Source organism: Narcine bancroftii, chromosome 2 (genome assembly GCF_036971445.1).
Source record: "Narcine bancroftii isolate sNarBan1 chromosome 2, sNarBan1.hap1, whole genome shotgun sequence".
Classification (NCBI taxonomy): domain Eukaryota; kingdom Metazoa; phylum Chordata; class Chondrichthyes; order Torpediniformes; family Narcinidae; genus Narcine; species Narcine bancroftii.
Genome location: NC_091470.1, coordinates 314,505,349 through 314,525,475, shown reverse-complemented (window position 1 = coordinate 314,525,475; position 20,127 = coordinate 314,505,349). Strand labels below are relative to the sequence as shown.

Below are 20,127 nucleotides of genomic sequence, written 5' to 3'. Positions count from 1 at the left end.
TGTAGATATTCTCGATGGTGGAGAAAGTTTTGCTTGTGATGTACTAGGCTGAGTCCACTACCTTTTGCAGTATTTTTCACGTGGAGGTTTTGATGCCCTCATACTAGGCCAGTCAGCACACTTTCCACTACACATCTGTAGAAGCTTGTCAAGGTTTCCAATGACAAACTAAACCTTCGCAAACTCCAGAGAAAGTAGTACATAAACCTGAAGTCATTCAAAATTTCTGCTCCAAAATTCTAACTCACAAACTCACCTGTATTGACTTCAGGACAAAATCAAAAGTTGTAAAATTCAATGATTCAGCTAGTAGAGTTGCTGCCAAACTGTGAAAGAGAGCCAGGTTCAATCCAGACTTGGGTACTTTTTTTTTGCATGTTCTCCCCATAACTATATGGGTTCCCTGCAGGTGCTCTGGTTTCATGCCAAAGATATGTAGCTTGGTAGGTTCATGACCACTAAAGTATAAAAAAGGTGGTTGAATTGTGGGCCAAAGGGCCCGTTTACATCCTGCAACTCTCTCGACTCCTTATGACACGTCTTTACTCTCTCCACTTTTGCAACCCTTCCAGCCGTCACTCTCCTAGACCCCCCCACCAATATACTTCCAATTCTGGACTCTGGCAGTAACACCATTTCCCGTCCACACTCATTAGCATTAGAAATTCCTCCCTGCACTTCTCTACCTCCTTAAAACCCAATTCACTTTCCAAGCTTTTAACCATTTTTCTCAATATCGCCATTGTGGCTTGGAAGCAAATTTAATTATGTTCATGTACACTGTACTAAATATATATACTTTGCTCTATTTCTTCACTTAAGTATTGGCATTGCAAACAATTTAAACTTAAAATTCTCCAAGAATGAAACTTCACCCATTTTTAATTACATAGAAAATGTTCAGAAATACAGTTTATACACAGAAATATAATCCTAACTGTGAGAGATGAGTAAAACTGATAAAAATATGAAGATGAGGAAATTAATATAGATATATGGGTAAATGAATGAAGCCAGTATGAACAGGATAAGAAATGGATATTAGAATGTAGGAAGCAGTCAGTCTGAGTAAGATAAGGGTCTTCTAGCCCTAGAGAGAATTAGCATGTTTTGCATATGTAATTAGTAAGCCCGAGACAGTAGGGTAGGACAGAAAGACCCCAACAATGAAGACGCTGTTTACATCCGGTACCGCACGGATGGCAGTCTCTTCAATCTGAGGCGCCTGCAAGCTCACACCAAGACACAAGAGAAACTTGTCCGTGAACTACTCTTTGCAGACGATGCCGCTTTAGTTGCCCATTCAGAGCCAGCTCTTCAGCGCTTGACGTCCTGCTTTGCGGAAACTGCCAAAATGTTTGGCCTGGAAGTCAGCCTGAAGAAAACTGAGGTCCTCCATCAGCCAGCTCCCCACCATGACTACCAGCCCCCCCACATCTCCATCGGGCACACAAAACTCAAAACGGTCAACCAGTTTACCTATCTCGGCTGCACCATTTCATCAGATGCAAGGATCGACAATGAGATAGACAACAGACTCGCCAAGGCAAATAGCGCCTTTGGAAGACTACACAAAAGAGTCTGGAAAAACAACCAACTGAAAAACCTCACAAAGATAAGCGTATACAGAGCCGTTGTCATACCCACACTCCTGTTCGGCTCCGAATCATGGGTCCTCTACCGGCACCACCTACGGCTCCTAGAACGCTTCCACCAGCGTTGTCTCCGCTCCATCCTCAACATCCATTGGAGCGCTTACACCCCTAACGTCGAAGTACTCGAGATGGCAGAGGTCGACAGCATTGAGTCCACGCTGCTGAAGATCCAGCTGCGCTGGATGGGTCACGTCTCCAGAATGGAGGACCATCGCCTTCCCAAGATCGTGTTATATGGCGAGCTCTCCACTGGCCACCGTGACAGAGGTGCACCAAAGAAAAGGTACAAGGACTGCCTAAAGAAATCTCTTGGTGCCTGCCACATTGACCACCGCCAGTGGGCTGATAACGCCTCAAACCGTGCATCTTGGCGCCTCACAGTTTGGCGGGCAGCAACCTCCTTTGAAGAAGACTGCAGAGCCCACCTCACTGACAAAAGGCAAAGGAGGAAAAACCCAACACCCAACCCCAACCAACCAATTTTCCCTTGCAACCGCTGCAATCGTGTCTGCCTGTCCCGCATCGGACTTGTCAGCCACAAACGAGCCTGCAGCTGACGTGGACTTTTTACCCCCTCCATAAATCTTCGTCCGCGAAGCCAAGCCAAAGAAAGAAGAGACAGTATTAGCAAGTTCTACATATGAAGAGGTTGTAGCCCTGAGAGTTGGGAAGGTGTAAATTAGAACAAAGACAGGTTTGTGAATAAGGACAATGAGGATAATGACATGATGAAACACCAACAGGATACCCCCTGGTCCTCCAAGTGCACAGAAACAGCAAGTAGGCAGGCAGGTTTGCCTAATGCCAAACCTCTCCAGGAGGCAGAAGAATGCAAGGGGGAGGGTATTCCTCTACTGAAATGAACTGTATAAAAGTTGGGTGAGCCCCATTGTATGTGTGTATTCCCAGGGTAAGGGGAAGCACCCAACTTTGCATTGTTGTATAATAAATGTTCTTTGTTCTCAATTTTTGTCTCGAGCAAATTCTGTGAAGGTACTTCTGTTTCTAACACTAACCAATTAAGTTTACTAGATGATGCTTTCCACTAAAGTTTTTGCAAAGTTTATAAATCTTTGGACTTACTTTGATGAACCACAACAGCTCTTGTAGAATACCTTTCCAAAATATTCGTTTAGTCGTGAGAAGAGGAAAAGAATCTGAAAGACAAAATTTGGTAACTTCATAAAGAACACTGAGAATAATGCCTGAGAAAGCTTCACTGACCTGAACTAAGTCAAAAACATTTCTTTTATCACTCATTATCAAATAAGCAGAGATCTGGATCTGTCTTGTTCTACAAAAAAAGGAAAAAATCCAACTCTTCAGTGATGGCACACAACATTGCTGCTGCAAACATTTAAGGTCCAATAAAGTGCACATCCATGCTCAAGCAAATTAAGTGCATGATTCATTTAATCAACTATTTACAGCAAAAAGCAAGAGAAAAATAGCTAATTTTACTGAGCATATATACCTGTAGCACTATCGATTAACCACATTAGACTGAGATTTGATTAGAAGGCTTTATTCACCATAAAACATCAGTACGTCTCACATGTTGCTGGCCCAGTTCCAAGGCAAGTACTGAGAGAGGGGTTTGGGCGGAACAGGTTTTGAGGGGAGGAGTCACGGGTGCAAGGGCGGGCCAGCCATAAAGTACATTCATTCTTTGGCTTGGCTTCACTGACGAAGATTTTTGGGGGGGGTAAAAAGTCCACGTCAGCTGCAGGCTCGTTTGTGGCTGACAAGTCCGATGCGGGACAGGCAGACACGGTTGCAGCGGCTGCAGGGGAAAATTGGTTGGTTGGGGTTGGGTGTTGGGTTTTTCCTCCTTTGCCTTTTGTCAGTGAGGTGGACTCTGCGGTCTTCTTCAAAGGAGGTTGCTGCCCGCCAAACTGTGAGGCGCCAAGATGCACGGTTTGAGGCGATATCAGCCCACTGGCGGTGGTCAATGTGGCAGGCACCAAGAGATTTCTTTAGGCGTTCATCCCTTCTTTTAAAACAGAGTCTGGCAGGGTGAAGTGGATAATGTCCATTAAAGGTTCAGTCTGTCCAATGGTCTTGTCCATCGTTGTGACCGTCACAGTGCCTGCTGTGGCTCAGCTGCTGGCACCTGGATGGTGTTTTGCACGATGGGCCAGTTCTCCGGTGGCTGAGGAAGGTTACTTGGAGCATGGCGTTGCTCAGTCTGTGGTTGGGGTAGGGCCCCGGTGCAAATAATGGGACCAGGTGGTCAATGTGGGGGGGGGGGGAGGAAAGAGGGAAGAATACTGATTGGTTAGTCGAGGGGTTCCCTGCATGCGCCAGGATCTGGACGGAAACAGTGTCTTGTCTTCCCCCCCACCCCGCCCCAAATCCTGGTGTTCATACAAGTGTGAGGGGGGCGAGGGGGAGAAAGGATAATGATTGGTCGGTTGAGAGGTCCCCTGCATGCACCAGATCCTGGATGGAAACCGCATCTTGCACCCCACCCCGCATCCTGGCAAGTCTCCATGAAAGCATAGTGGAGGTTTTGCATGGAGAAGATGGATCTTCTCGACCCAGCCGGGGGTGGGGGAGGGGGGGGTCATCAGCCAGGACAGTAGAATGGTTCCCAACACGGACTTCCTGGGGAAGCAAAAGAGGCTTTCATGCAGTAGCAATGGTACAAAGGAGGGACCTGGTACCATGGAGCACCTGAGGGAGGACCTCTTCCCACTGGGAGGCAGGCAGGTCTTTCAACCTGAGAGCTAGGAGGATTGCCTTCCAAACAGTGGCGTTCTCCCTTTCTATCTGGTCATTGCCTCGGGGATTGTAGCTCGTGGTCCTGCTCGTGGCTATGCCCTTGGCCAGCAGGTACTGGCTCAGCTCCTCACTCATAAACATGAATCCCCAGTCGCTATTGGATAGAGTGGGGGTATCTGAAAAGAGTGAATAGGTTGTATAGTGACTTTATGACTGTGGACGTGGTCATGTCTGGGCAGGGTTGGCAAAAGGGAAGCGCGAGTATTCATCGATAATGTTGAGAAAGTATGCGTTCCAGTTGGTGGAGGAGAGGGGCCCTTGAAGTCCATACTCAGGTGATCGAAAGGGCTTTAATCAGGTGAATTTTGTCTGGCCAGTAGAATTGGGGTTCAGCAACTGGCCAGCTCCGGGTCAGTTCCCCAATATCCTCAACCGAGTAAGGGAGGTTGTGAGTCTGGTGACCCTGGGATAGCAGAGGCTGTTGTGGATAGCTTGGAGCTGGTCCAACTGCATGTTGACGCATGTCCCCCAAGACAGGTCATCGGGAGGCTCGTTGAGCTTCCCATGCTGGAACATGATCTCATGGTTGTACACTGCCTTCAAGGTAGATGGCTACCTCTATCACTTCCACCTGGTTCCTTTCAGGGTCACCAATGGGGTCTCCGTCTTCCAGATGGAGATGGAGTGGACGACTGTAGGCTAAAGGTCCTGTTTCTCTATCTGGACAATGTGACCATCTGTGGCTATGACCAGCAGGATCATGACGCTAAAATCTACAGAAATTTCTTTGAACGGCCAAAATTCTCACCCTTGCATACAACCACCTTAGGATCTTGTCGTTCTCAATTTTTCCCTGCTATTTGTTATTGAACATAAAAGCGACTGCACCTTGGTTAGTCAGCAGGGTAAACGGTTTGCTAGCTAGTAGCCAGAGCCTCCTTCTCAATGGCAGAGTGCCAGAGTTCAGGGCCCAAAGTCGGACGCATCACTCTCCACCTGGAATTGGATGGATACATCCAGAGCATGCATCACACCCAGGCAACATTGCCCTCGATGTTTGTGAACACCATTTGGGCTTTTGCCGACTGGGGGTGGGGGGGTTTGCAACACAAGGTGCTTGTTTTCACCAGTGAGCAGGCTTTGTCTGCATAATTAGGGGCCCATTGGACATAATAGGAAAAGAACCCCAAGCACCTTTTCAGGGCCTTGAGGTTGTAGAGCTCGTCGAAAGAATCAAAGACTTGTTGATCCAAACCAAGGCTTTTATTAGCAAAAAAACAGGAGCTCTTCACAGGTGGCCGACCAGTCTGGAATGATCCGACCTGGCTAGAGACACAACCCTTTAAGGCCCAGACAGTAGGCGTGGCTTAGCTCTCAGCCAATCGCTGTAAGCACAGTCTAGATACTGTAACTATATACACTATATACATTGGTGATAGATCTGTACTATCACATTCACCCCTTCTTGGAGAATTGACCCTGGAAAAAAAAACAAGGGAGAATGAAAGGAAGGGGTAGGTTAAGGACTGTAGCGGTCAGGGGGTCTGACCATCCGGCGTGACCGCCGTGGTGCCGGGATTGGGGTCGCTGGAGTGGTGTCGCCAGCGGGCTCGTCGGGTGCAATGGGAGTTCCAGGAAAGGACACATATGGTCAGGGTCAGGCCCGATTATGTCATTCTCCACCACGCAACTGTAGATGGCCAGCAGTGAAGTGCTGAGCATGCACTTCTTTTGGTTGTTTGCAAGGGTGAGAATTTGGCCGTTCTGAGAAATTTCTGTAGATTTTAGCATCATGATCCTGCTGGTCATAGCCACAGATGGTCACATTGTCCAGATAAAGAAACAGGATCTTTAGCCTACAGTCATCCACTATCCGGTCCATCTCCATCTGGAAGACGGAGACCTCATTGGTGACCCTGAAAGGGACCAGGTGGAAGTGATAGAGGTAGCCATCTACCTTGAAGGTAGTGTATGGGCTTGTCCTCCGGGCGAATTGGGAGTTGGTGGTAACCGGATAAGATCAATGGTTGAGAAGACCCGGTACTGGGCGATCTCATTCGCCATGTCGACGATGTAAGGGAGGGGATAGGCATCCAGTTGGGTAAATTGGTTTACAGTCTGACTATAATCTATGACCATGTGGTGTTTCTATCTGCTCTTAACCACTACCACCTGTGCCCTCCAGGGGCTGGTGCTGGGTTCTATGATTTCTTCAGCAAGAAGTCATTTAACTTCTATTTTAATGAAGGGTCTGTCCCTGGGACTCTACCACCTGCTCTTGGTGGTGCAGGCTTGCAGTCGGGATTGAAGTTCTTGAACGGAGTGCCAGTGGGGGATCAGAGAGTGGACAGGTCACAGGTCATGTTCGGAGGGGAGGTCAAGTGTTTTAAAAATTGATAGTTGTGGACTGTGAGGGGGAGTGGGGCTCATCAAACTACATCTGGACAATCCAGAGTTGGCAGTGAAAGTCCAGTCCCCCAGTCCCAGTATGACTGGTGCACAGAGCTGTGGCAAAAGTTTAAAATTTTTGTACTTAATGTCATGGTACAGCTGTCATGGATCTTGACCAAGTGGGATTTGGAGGCCAAGGCAACTTTACACTTTCCAGAGTCACCGCAAGAGAGAAGCACTGTACTGTGTCCGAGAGAATGATGCTCTCTGTGCTTCAGGTATCAAATAATATACATTACACACACTTGCGCTTAGTATTGGGGGGGGAGGGTGGGATTAAGTAGTTAGATAGCCCACCTCACTGACAAAAGGCAAAGGAGGAAAAACCCCAACACCCAACCCCAACCAACCAATTTTCCCCTGCAACCATGTCTGCCTGCCCGCATCAGACTTGTCTGCCACAAACGAGCCTGCAGCTGATGTGGACATTTACCCCCTCCATAAATCTTCGTCCGCGAAGCCAAGCCAAAGAAAAAAGAAGATAAAAAGGTTTAGTGAAACTAGATGAGAGCAGCTTAATACAAATGAACCATGAAAATGTCCCAAAAGTGTTGTGAAACCTGAAGGTTTGAGTAATTTTAAGCACAATGGACTTATTGAAGCAATATTTTGAGGGATCTTGACAGTGCATGCAAAGAGGACATTTTCTTTCATATGGGATCCGAGAACCAAGGAAATAAGGAATACTGGTTCAAAATATTAGGAAGCACATTTTTTAAAAAAAATCTTCTTGCATGTCTGCTTTAAAAGTGTTTCCATCCTGGAGGCCATATCATAAGATGGACATAGATTTTTAATCTCTATTTGAGTCAAGATTAGGAAATTACATTTGTAGCTAACCTTAGATCAAATACGATGTTATTGAATAGTAGCAGAGTTTTGAGGAGCCAACTTAGAATTTGGTCTCTAAGTGGCTTTGAAATAGATTGCTGTTTCTACAATTGGTCTTCAAGCCCAGAAGTTTTACCTCAAAATTCTTAATTTATTGTTGACATATTACCATGAAATTTATATCCCTCCCAATGCCGATTTCAGACAGACACTTGCAGAGCTGCATGATGTGGTCAGTAAACAAGGAATGGCCCACCCTGACACATAACATATCTTAGTCAGAGACTTTAACCAAGCCTGTGTTAAGAAATCCTGCCTAACCTGCCTAACTACTACCAGCATGCAGCATGCTGTACCAGAGGTCCCAGCACACTCAATCACTGCTACACCAAGAAGGCCTACTGTTCTTTCCTGGGATTGCATTTTAGCAAGTCACCTGGCTGTGCTCCTTCTGCCTTCATACAGACAGACTCTAGAGAGATTCCAGAGATGAGGACAGCTAGGTGGTCACAGGAGGCTGAAGAACAGTTACAGGACTTCCTCAGGTCAACACATTGGAAGATGTTCAAGGAACCAGCTGAGGATCTGACAATTACACCAGAGCTGTCACAGACTTTATCAAAACAGCTGGTGGAGAGTGTATCCACACAAAATCGTTCAGCATTTTCCCCAACCAGAAGTCCTAGATAAACATTGAAATCAAGAACTTGCTGAGAGCCAGATCACAGGGGAGGGATTTGCCGATAATGTCCTGGGCAGTGTCCACTACCTTTTGGAGGGCTTTACGCTCAGAGGTGTTGGTGTTCCCATACCAGACCGTGATGCGGCCAGTCAGCACATTTTCCACAACACATCTGTAAAAATGTTCACTAAACCTACGTCTCTTCATAATCACTTATGCATAATGCCTTGCAGTGATAAATTCCAAACCCTAAACCAGCAAGGCATAGGGTGCACAATCAACCATATTATACTTTCTAGTTGAGCCTGTTGGTCTGGATACTACAAAGTAAAACACGGAACAGGCCTTGTAATCGAGCAAAAGTTTGACCTGCTGAGTTTCTCCAGCATTTTGTTTTTACTTCACTCACCGCATCTGTAACTTTCATGTTTTACTCCTTTCTACTGTAAATTCTCTTCAAAGAATGCCACCCTAAGGAAATTTTCCTTTGCTCTCTGAGGGAGTTTTATGGATTTTCTCACTGCTCCCCATTGTAATTCCTCCTGCTCTTGATAAAGGGCTCAAGCATGAAACATTGGTTATACACTGGCCACACTCCTACCAGCCTAATGCAGAGGGCAGCCACTGTACCTGCAGGTAGGCAACCTGGAGGCTGGCTCCACCTGCCTGCTATCAATCACTGGCCCATATAGACTCAAGCCGGCCACTTTGAGGTCAGACATGTGGAGCCAGCAGTACACTGAGACCTGGTATGTACAAGTTTAAGCTAATTAAAGCCTTTTGTACAGTCTGTGGATTTTGCGTCAGAATTATTCGTGCTGAGTTTCCCCAGCATTGTTTTTACTGTTCTGTGCTGTAAGTGGTTATATGGTTATATATGGAGGTGTGTAATGATATGGTTGTATGTACAGGCTGGCCCACCCTCCTGATGACATCCTCACCTAGACTCCTCCCATGTGACCCAGGCCATAAAGGTCGGGCCCCCTCTTCCTCTCCTCATTTCCCTAGCCTTAACCCAGGCCAGCAATCTCTAGTGTAATAAAGCCTGTCAGTCTTTGTGTATTATTGGGGCAACTGGTAGCACCCAATGATTTATTACACTATATAACCATAGTGGAAACAGGCCATGTTGGCGTTTCGAGTCCGCACCGATTCAGATTTTGTGCGCCCTCTTCAGGCATTGGTCCCGGTAGATCAGGGGTCTCAAACTCAATTTACCCGGGGACCACTGGAGGTAGAGTCTGGGTGAGGCTGGGCCGCATCAGGTTTTCCACAAGAAAAGCTCTTACAAAAACATTCCAATGTTATCAAATGTCTTTATTTTTTATTTTTTTTTTAAAAACACAAAATAAGATGAAAAAATAAATTAACAATTCATAAGAAAAAAAATAAAATCAATCAGTAATAAATAAATAAAATGAAAATAATAATAATGAAAATAATAATAATACAGCAGATATAGAAGACTGAAGAAGCCACATATAGTTGCTGACTGGAGAAATGTAATTATTATTATTCAGATTCAAATGTCTGTATTAACAGTTCTTTAACCTTTAACTTTCTGAACATGAATGGAACATAAACTGTTATGAACATGATTTCTTCTGCCTACTTCTTACTGCTAGGGATCTGGCAGCGCTTCCTCTCGCATAGCCGAGGAGGCAGTTGAGACCCTCAGTAGGGCTTGAAGATGCTCGTCAGAAGTCTGGACCTGTACTTGGACTTATTGAAGTTCACACGGCGAAGCTCGTGAAGCGGGAGCGGCCGCGGAAATTGTGCATGTGCCGCGTGCATATAATGACAAATAGAAAATGCACACAAATATGCTTATATTCGCAATAAGCCCAGCCGATGTCCCGCCCCCGAGAGCAATATACCCCACCGTGATTGGTAGGTTCGTTCAGCTCCACACAAAACACTGAAAAGTGCCAATCATAACAAACTCGCGGGCCATATTAACATTAAACTTTCATATTAAGGCGGGGCCACAAACTATCATCACAAGGGCCGCAGTTGGCCCGCGGGCCGCAAGCTTGAGACTCTTGCGGTAGATCTTCATTCAATAACGATGGGTAAATTCAATGCAGGTGGAATCAGATAATAGCAAAACTATGAGAAAAAGATTGGTTGTCTTGTGTACCAAAAATAGTAGATTTTTGAAGGTCTCCTGTAATGGAGAAGTTGCAGCGCCCCGAATGGCTAGAAGTAGACCCCCAAGTCCCGGGTGAATTGCTTTAATAATTTCCTCGACGATGCCGCTAAAGTGGTCGATTCCGACAAAAAGAAATTAAAGATCCTACAGGCACGAGTCGGCCAGAAGGCCTATCAGGCCATCCAGACCAGCACAACCTACGTCGAGGCCATGGCTGAACTACAGACGCTTTACAAGCCAAGGGTGAACGAAATTTACTCCCGTTACCTACTGACGTCCAGAAAGCAACAGCCTGGTGAGTCCGCTGAGGAGTTCATCCGATTCTTGGTCACTCTGGGAAAAGATTGGGGAACCCCATGGCCACAATATTGTTGACCCAGTGCGTGGAAAGCCTGATCCGGGACGCTTGTGTGTCGGGGTTGAACCATAGAACATTACAGCACAGAAACAGGCCATTTGGCCCTTCAAGTCTGTGCCAAACCATTTTTCTGCCTAATCCCACTGATCTACACCCAGTCTATAGGTCGGACTATATCCAACAGTATCTCCTCGAAGAGGTTCAACTCCTGCTAAAAAAGACAATCAACCTGGTCAGGACTCTAGACTCGGCCCAGCGCCATGAGGGCTGCCATCCTGGGACTCAGCGTCGGGGGTTACAGACCCGACCACTACAGCGGTGATGCCAGCATCGCCACGATGCAACTTCTGTGGGCAGGCTAGGCCCTCGAGACACCTCTGCCCCACGAAAGGAGCCACCTGCTCAGGCTGCGGGGAAGGGCCATTACCAGAAGGTTTGCAGGTCCAGAACTCTGTCCAGGAGCTGCTCGGCATGTGCCCGAGGAGCTTCCGGTGCCATCTTACCTGCTCCCAACCTCTACAGCGCGGTCTATCCCTATGAAGACTCCACTTCCTCCTTCTCCAACGAGGGCAGCGTGGTCAATATAGAGGTGGCCATCTTGGGAAGGCCTCCCCACCAACAATGACAAGATGCTTGTATTGGTATCAATCACCCTGGATCAAGCCAGCCCCCACCTGATCATGAACTCCATGATGCAAATTGAGGTGAATGGGCACAAGACGAACTGCCTCTTTGACAGTGACAGTGGCAATACCGAAAGTTTTGTCCATCCCGATGTGGTCCATAGACTTTCCCTTCCCATTAGGCCGATGACTGGATCGATATCGATGGCGGTGAAGTACCAACAAACGTATCCGGGGGTACTGTGTAGCATCTCTAACAGTTGGGGGGGGGGGGGGAGAATGTTACAATGATTTTGTATTGTTAATTATGCCCCAGCTCTGCATGCCAATCCACCTGGACTTGACTTCCAGAGTCAGTTCAGGAGTGTGACAATGGCATTTGGGGACCCCCAACCACCACTGACTGTTCACAACCCCCACTCCCCAACCAAGCACCCAATCTCCGGCACCATCCTGCAGGTGGTCCCTCTGTCATTATTCGCGAACTTCACCCTGGACTGCAAACCAATCGCCACCAAGAGTAGGCGCTATAGCACAGAGGATATGCAGTTCATCGGGGCTGAGGTTCAGCAATTCCTGACGGAGGGGATCATAGCCCCTAGCACCAATCCCTGGAGGGTGCAAGTCCTCATGGTCAGAGGGCCGGGCAAGCCCCAGATGGTGATCGACTATAGTCAAACCATCAACCGCTTCACCCAGTTGGACATATACCCGCTACTCCAGATAGCCGACTTAGTCAATAAGGTCACGCAATACAGAGTTTTTTCGTCCATTTACCTCAAGTCGGCTTACCATCAACTCCCCCTTCATCCGAGTGATCGAATCGAGGCCGACGGAAAACTATTCCACTTCCTGCGGGTGCCTTTTGGTGTGATTAATGGTGTCTCTGCTTTTCAGAGGGTTATGGACCGGATGGTGGGGGAGCACAAGCTGACGGCAACGTTCCCATATCTTGATAATGTCACCATTTGCGGCCACAACCAGCAGGACCACAACGCTAACCTCGCCAAGTTCTTGCATATGGCCAAGTACCGACGTACAACAAGGTGGTGAATGTTTAATCCAGACCTCTGGACCTCCTTGGATACGTTGTGACATTGCCCTGGACCCAAAGCTCATGGAGCTCCCAGTCCCAAACACCCTGAAGGTGCTGAAGAGGTGCCTGGGGCTGTTTTCTTACTACACACAATGGGTGCCCAATTACACCGATAAAGCCCACCCCCTGATCAAGTCCACAACCTTCCCGTGATCGGCGGAAATCCAGGCTGCATTTCATCAGATCCGAGGAGGCATCACAAAGGTCACGATGAACGTTGTGGACGAATCCATCCCCTTCCAGGTGGAGAGCGATGCCTCCGACTTCACACTGGCCGCCACACTTAACCAGGCAGGCTGGTGGAGTTTTTCTCCCGCACAGTCCTGAAGTACGGCATTCCCCCGTCAAGAAGGAGGCACATGCAATCATTGAGGCAGTGCGCCACTGGCAACACTACCTGGCTAGCAAAAGATTTACCCTGCTGACAGACCAGAAGGCAGTGGCCCTCATGTTTAATACAAAACAGCGGCAAGATTCTTAAGTGGAGGATCGAGTTATTCACCTATAACTACGATATCTTGCACCGGCCGGGCAAAATCAACGATTTTTCCCCCCCAGACGCCTTATCCCGGGGGAACGTGCGCTAGTGCGCATCTTTTTTTTTTAATTTTTTTATTTTTCACACCATAAATCACATTAGCCATGATATACACTATTTCTTTTTCACACATGTACAGTGACTTTTTCTCCCCCTCCCCTTTCCTCCCAAACCACCCCCCCACCCCCCCCTCATCCATTTTAGGTATACAATCTAGGTTGCATTAAGCCAGTCAGACAATGTTGTCATTCAACAAAATTACACCAGGAATTCTACTGAGTCCATTCTTTTCTTTCCTTCTCCTTCCATCAACTTAGGTACTGTTTGTCCCCGGTAGGTTTTCGCTATTGTATTTAATGTAAGGCTCCTATACTTGCTCGAATATTTCAATATTATTTCTTAACCTATCTGTTATTTTTTCTAATGGAATACATTTATTCATTTAAATTTAGTAGTTTCTTCCTTTTAATTTGGTTATGTATTCCATTAATATTTAAAGACATATAGTTCAGCGTAGCCCTTTTATATTTTGTTTATCTTCTCTTTCTGTTTTTCCATCATTACCTTTCCTCCTTTTCCATTTCTGTTTTCTTATTTTCAACTCTTTATAAGACAACATTCCTACAACATCCAACATTTTCCTTATTCTCCTATTTCTATCTTATTTATCCCCAATCTCCCCTTCACCTCCTGAGTTGTCCTTTATCCCTTGTCGGACAACCACATCTCCCCTCTCCATTTGGATTTGCGAATCCACTCGCAAGCGTCAACTGATTTTGCAGTGACCGCTATTTCCCCCCACCCCGCCTCCCCCAGAAAAGATTTCACTTTTCATATGTCACAAAGGTCACTCTTTTAATTCCCTCCTTATTCTCTCTATTCCATTACCTTCCCTTATTAATTCTTGTCTATACTATCTATATTTTCCTCTAAGTACAGATACATTCATGTATGCTCATTGTCTCTATTCACTCTTATACCTCTTTACCCGCATACATATCAATCGTGATCATTTTTACTCTCATTACCCGTCTTCCTCCCTCAGTCTATTTTTGTAATTGTTCTGCAAATTTTCGTGCTTCTTCTGGATCCGAGAATAGTCTGTTTTGTTGTCCTGGAATAAATATTTTCAATACCGCTGGATGCTTTAGTATAAATTTATACCCTTTCTTCCATAAAATCGCCTTTGCTGTATTGAACTCTTTTCTCTTCTTTAGGAGTTCAAAACTTATATCTGGATAAATGAAGATTTTTTGCCCTTTATACTCCAGTGGTTTGTTGCCCTCTCTTACTTTTTCCATTGTCTTCTCCAGTACCTTTTCTCTTGTAGTATATCTTAGGAATTTTACTACAATTGATCTTGGTTTTTGTTGTGGTTGTGGTTTAGAGGCCAATACTCTATGTGCCCTTTCTATTTCCATTTCTTGCTGTAGTTCTGGACATCCTAGGGTCTTAGGGATCCATTCTTTTATAAACTCCCTCATATTCTTGCCTTCTTCATCTTCCTTAAGGCCCACTATCTTTATGTTATTTATTCTGTTATGGTTTTCCATTGTATCTATTTTTTGAGCTAGTAGTTCTTGTGTCTCTTTAGTTTTTTTATTAGATTTCTCCAATTTCTTTTTTAAGTTTTCTACCTCCATTTCTGCTGCTACTGCCCGCGCTTCCATCTTGTCCATTTTCTTTCCCATTTCTGTTAAGGTCATCTCCATTTTATTTATTTTCTCTTCTGTGTTGTTTATTCTTTTTCTTAAATCTTTAAATTCCTGTGTTTGCCATTCTTTAAATGGCTCCATGTATCCTTTAATAAGAGCAAGTATATCCTTTACCTTGCCTTTCTTTTCTTCTTCTATTTCACTGTACTCTTCCTCTTCTTCTTCCTCTGGGTTGACAATCTGTTGTTTCTTTGGTGCCCTTTCCTCCTCTTCTTTCTTGTTTCTATTGTCTTCTGTGGTCTCTTCTTGCTACAGGTGTTCTGCAGCTGTCGTTGCCGGCTGTGGAGATCGACTCCCCAGCTGGTCCCCCCTCCCGTCGGTGTGTTTTTTCTCATTCGCATCGCGCATGCGCGGTTGCGCACTTTTACTCGGCTCTGCGAGCCATTTTTGTAGTCCATTATTTACCGACCTGAGGGAGCAGGTTTCTCTCTCCGCAGCGGGCCTCTTCGGACAGGTAAGGCCTTCACCTTTTTCCTCCTTTGTCTTCTCTTCCTCTCTTCTTACCGTTGCTTTCGATTTTTTTTTTGTCGCCATCTTCTTTCCACCTTTATACTCACTTTTCTGTAACTTTTATTTCTGTGCCTTTGTGTTTTCCTTTGTTTTTCCCGACTTTTCTGGAGAGGGCTGGAGTTCACCGTCCGGCCACTACTCCATCACGTGACTCCTCTCGCTAGTGCGCATCTTGACCGTCATCCTCTGTGTCACCCCAGAGTCCTGAGGCTGTACCACTTTTTGAAGACTCAGAACCTCCCGTACTCCATTGAGGAGGTCTGGTCCACCACCAGACGCTGCCAGATCGACGCTGAGTGCAAGCCGCACGTCCCTTTGAACGACTCAGTGTCGATTTCAAGGGCCCCCTTCCAACCTCCGATAGGAACGCCTACTTCCTGACTGCGGTGGCTGAATTCTCCTTTGCCATTCCCTGCCCGGATAGGACCTTGCCCGTGCGACTAAATCTCTCGTCTGAAGGAGCCTTCTCACCCCCCCACCCCCACCCCACCCCACCCCCCCCCACCCCCCCCCCACCCCCCCCACCCCCCCCCCACCCCTCCCCCACCCCACCCCCCTCCCCCCCCACCCCTCCCCCACCCCCCTCCCCCCCCACCCCACCCCCACCCCCCTCCCCCCCCACCCCCCTCCCCCCCCACCCCACCCCTCCCCCACCCCACCCCCCTCCCCCCACCCCACCCCCGTTTTTTTTTCTTCTCAGGTTTATAACCTTATAGAAACAGGGGGGTGAATGTAATATGGTTGTATGTACAGGCTGGCCCGCCCCCCCCAACCCATGACATCCTCTCCATGTGACCCCCTTCCTCTCCTCATGACCCTAGCCTTCACCTGGGCCAGCAGTCTCTTGTGTAATAAAGCCTATCATTTCCCCTCAGTCTTTGAGTATTATTGGGGCAACTGGTGTCTGCAGACTTTTGTGTTTCACTTCTTTTCCCATTGAAGGAGTGCGAGAGAACATCAGTGACTGTTTCACCACTTATTCTCTACAGAAATTTGCAAACTGTGCATTTGGCGCCGATTCCTCTCTTCCCCACCACCCCCCCCCCCCCCCCCCACCAAGCCCACGTTGGACCCAGTGAAATCCGTGACACGGGACATGACAGTTCTTTCACACTCCATTTATAAATCCAAAGTTTCACACCAGCTTTCCTTCTCGTAGCAAAGGGAAGACGATATTTGTCACTGTTATACAGGCTCGTCGGTCTGTTTCTTTATGACCTGCTTTCCCAAAAGTCGACTTACCCCTCAGATTGTACCGGGCCTGCAGGCCAAACACGGACATTGTGCCAGTGCCGGTCCGGTCTCCTTTCTGGACGCCTTTTTCCAGAATATAGCGAACGTGCCGCAAGTACTGGTGCTCATCATTCAGCTCTTGCATGCCTGCCCCGGTGCTGGCCCTGCGACAGGCGCGCCCCGCTCTCTGCAATCACCAGGCGCGCGCCTCTTCCGCCGGCTTTTGGCGGGCTCCGATCGGCTGGCCACGCCTCTCTCCTCGGGCCGGGTGAGCTCGCCACCCCCGTGCACGCGCCTCGTGACGCCGCGCTCGTGCCGAGGTGGTGGGTGTGGGGCGGGGTTCACCTGAACGCGCCGGCTGAAGGAGAGCCGCGTCCGGGAACGCCGGCTCCCGTGGATCCACTGCTGCCTTCAGGTGCAAAGGGGGGGATTCTCGGAGATTATACCGACGGGAGGAGGGTGAGGTAAGTGCTCCTCCTGGCCGGGTCCTCCACATTCAGGTGGCCTCCGGACAGCTTCACGTCGGGGTATTTTGGCCACCAGAAAGTGCCTATAAATACTGTACTTGGATGCAGGGTGACTAAACCTATGAAATCAATAAGCCATTCTCAACATATTTTAACGCTATAACCCCCCCCCCTTCCCCCCCCTCCCCCCCCCTCCCCCCCTCCCCCCCTCCCCCCCCCCCTCCCCCCCCTCCCCCCCTCCCCCCCTCCCCCCCCCCTCCCCCCCCTCCCCCCCCCTCCCCCCCCCTCCCCCCCCCTCCCCCCCCTCCCCCCCCTCCCCCTTCCCCCCCCTTCCCCCCCTCTCCCCCCTTTCCCCCCCCTTCCCCCCCCCAGCATTCAGGAAAGAGGGAAAATTTTAAAAAAAATTCTCAGTCCTCCACATATTGAACAAAACTGAAAATGTGTTGTGGAAACACCCAGCAGGTCATGTGGCAAGAGAAACTCATGGTTTTCCATCTGGGTAGCCTATACCTAACAGTGTGAACATCGAATTTTCTGCATTCAGGCATCCCCTGTTTCCATCTCTTATCATTGTTTCCACCTGTTCCCATTTCCTTAACCTTTTCCAGTACTTGCTGTTCATCCCATCCCCCCGTGGTCATCTCCCCTCAGGACTCGCAGATCTACCTCTCCCATCTTCATTTGTCAAACGGAGACACAAAACACGCTGCAGATGCCAAAATCTGGACCCAAGCACAATCTGCACCCACCTCCCTTAAAAACAAACAAAATGCTTTGGATGCTGTTGGTGGTAAGGGCTCATGGATAACCAAGATCATGGGTAGCTCTGCAGTATTGGAGGGCAGAGCTACAGTGGTAGGGAATTCAAGTTTATTATCCGACAGTACATACAGATCCCTCCATAATGTTTGGGACAGACACTTTTTGCCTTTATTTGCCCCAGTGATCCACAGTTTTAATTGTGTAATCAAACAAATCATGTAATTAAAGTGCACCTTCCAGATTTTATTCAGGGTTACTTGAATACATTTTGGTTTGACCATATAGAAATTACTGTTTATACTTAGACCCCTCATTTCTGGGCACCATTATTTTTGCGACATTTGGCTTCACAGGTGTTTGTGATTACTTAGGTATGTTTAATTGCAGGTATAAGAGAGCTTGACTTCTAACTTTTTGATCACCATTGGAGTCTGTAGTTGCTATTTTTTTAAACTTTATTTAAGATTTTATAACATGAATAACATTTTGGATTACATTAAAAAATATTAAGAATAAAATAATAAAATTACAATACAATATCAGTAATCTAAATAAACTATACCATCCCCAATAATTATTACACGTTAATAACCCAACTCAAATTAGTCCAACCCCCCCTTCCCCCCAAAATAAAGAGTGAAGAATTAATAAAGTTAATAATATATGTGAGAAAAAAAACCCACTTACAAAAAAAAACATAACCGATTAAAATACTAACAAAAAGAAAAGTAATTAATACTAAGATATCAGACTTAAAAAACATATTTAAATCAAACTTAAATGCATATATTTAACAAACGAAGTTAAGATGAAACATATATTTAACTCAAACTTAATATAAAAAATTAGTAAAGTTAGTAACATTATCTATCAAAAATTCTTAAACAATCAATTATTAAAAAAAATTGTAGCATGAAAAAAAAGATGAAAAAAAAACTTTCTCTATAGAGATAAACCTTCACCAAATATCAACTAACTTCACATCTATCATCATATTAGTCACATAAACCACCATCTTAAAACAAAATTCAAACCTCATTAAGCATTGTACAATTCAATTTTAGTACTCTTCCACCATTTTTCCCTTTTACTCTTAAATAGTTATCCAATAAAAGCTCCAATACCACATTTAAATATCCCCAATCATTACGTTAAAATTGAGATATCCGAATAATAAAAACACATCTACCACGAAATCTATATCTTCAACAAATGGAGCATAAACCACAAACAAAATTCAAGCCTCATTAAAAATTGCACAATTCAATTTATAACTTTCACCATTATTCCCTTCGTTCTATAACTAAAATAGCAAAATAATATACACCAGAATTACCACTCCTTTCACCTTAAAGTTAAAGAAAAAAATATATTAAAAAAAACTTATCCATCCCATTCACATTTAAATTTCAGATATTCCTTATCTACTGAATAAACTTTACAAAAAAAACCACATCAATTTTTAGTTTTTTAAACAATCAAATACTTTCTTATGCTTTTTTTTATATTTAAACAAAAAAAAACCCTTCACTCTTTAATCTAATAATACAAAAAAAAGGAAAAAAAAACAGGTAGGAGGTTAAAAATACCCCCTCCCGTCTAAACCGCGCAATGCGGTAACTCCCAAAAAAAAATGGGTGTGAGATAACTCACACGTAGCAGATGACTTTCAGGAAATAGTGCCTATCCAGTTCTCTCCCCCAACTCTCACTTCATCTTAAACTAACATCATCATTATTTAATATCCCTTTTTTAAAAAAAACATTAGAAAAAAAAAAGGACAACTCTTCTTTTAATCAGCTCCAACTGCCGAGTCACCATTACAACCATTCCTTCTTGGAGCACGGCTCTTTTCTTCCATCTCTTGTCTCCTTAGAAATGGCGGCGGACTATGTCTCTGTTGAAACTGAGTAATTGGCAGCTCTTGGGCAAATGCTATAGCTTCCTTTGGAGAATCAAAGAACTTTGGTTGGCAACCATCTTGAAAAACCTTCAAAACAGCTGGATATCTAAAGGTTGCCTTATAACCTTTCTTCCACAACAACTCTTTAGCAGGATTGAATTCCCGTTGTTGGAACATAACTTCTTGACTCAAATCCGCACAGAAGAAAACTCGATTATTTTGAATCATCAAGGGTGATTTTCTCTGTTGTGCATTTCTAATAGCCACTCGTAAAATTATTTCTCTGTCGTAATAATTCAAGCAACGAACCAAAACAGGTCTTGGACTTTGACCTGAAATAGGTCTTCTACGCAAGGCTCTGTGAGCACGTTCCAGTATTATACCTTCCGGGAAATGTTCTTGACCCAACACCTGCGGAATCCATTCA

General features: G+C 45.9%; 2 protein-coding genes across 2 annotated transcripts in view; one reads left to right on the top strand and one right to left on the bottom strand.

Moving 5' to 3' along the window:
• Positions 1-16,921, bottom strand: part of tyms (thymidylate synthetase) — a 37,351-nt gene extending 20,430 nt beyond the window's left edge. The window contains exons 1-2 of the mRNA XM_069921721.1: positions 16,578-16,921; positions 2,739-2,812 (exon numbers count right to left, since the gene is read on the bottom strand). Coding sequence (XP_069777822.1) covers positions 2,739-2,812; positions 16,578-16,713 — 210 coding nt within the window. The 5' untranslated portion in view covers positions 16,714-16,921. The remainder of the gene's footprint in view (positions 1-2,738; positions 2,813-16,577) is intronic.
• The window catches only part of colec12 (collectin sub-family member 12), a 214,465-nt gene continuing 211,019 nt past the window's right edge, over positions 16,682-20,127 (top strand). The window contains exon 1 of the mRNA XM_069921713.1: positions 16,682-17,032. The gene's annotated coding sequence lies outside the window, so the exon portion shown is untranslated. The remainder of the gene's footprint in view (positions 17,033-20,127) is intronic.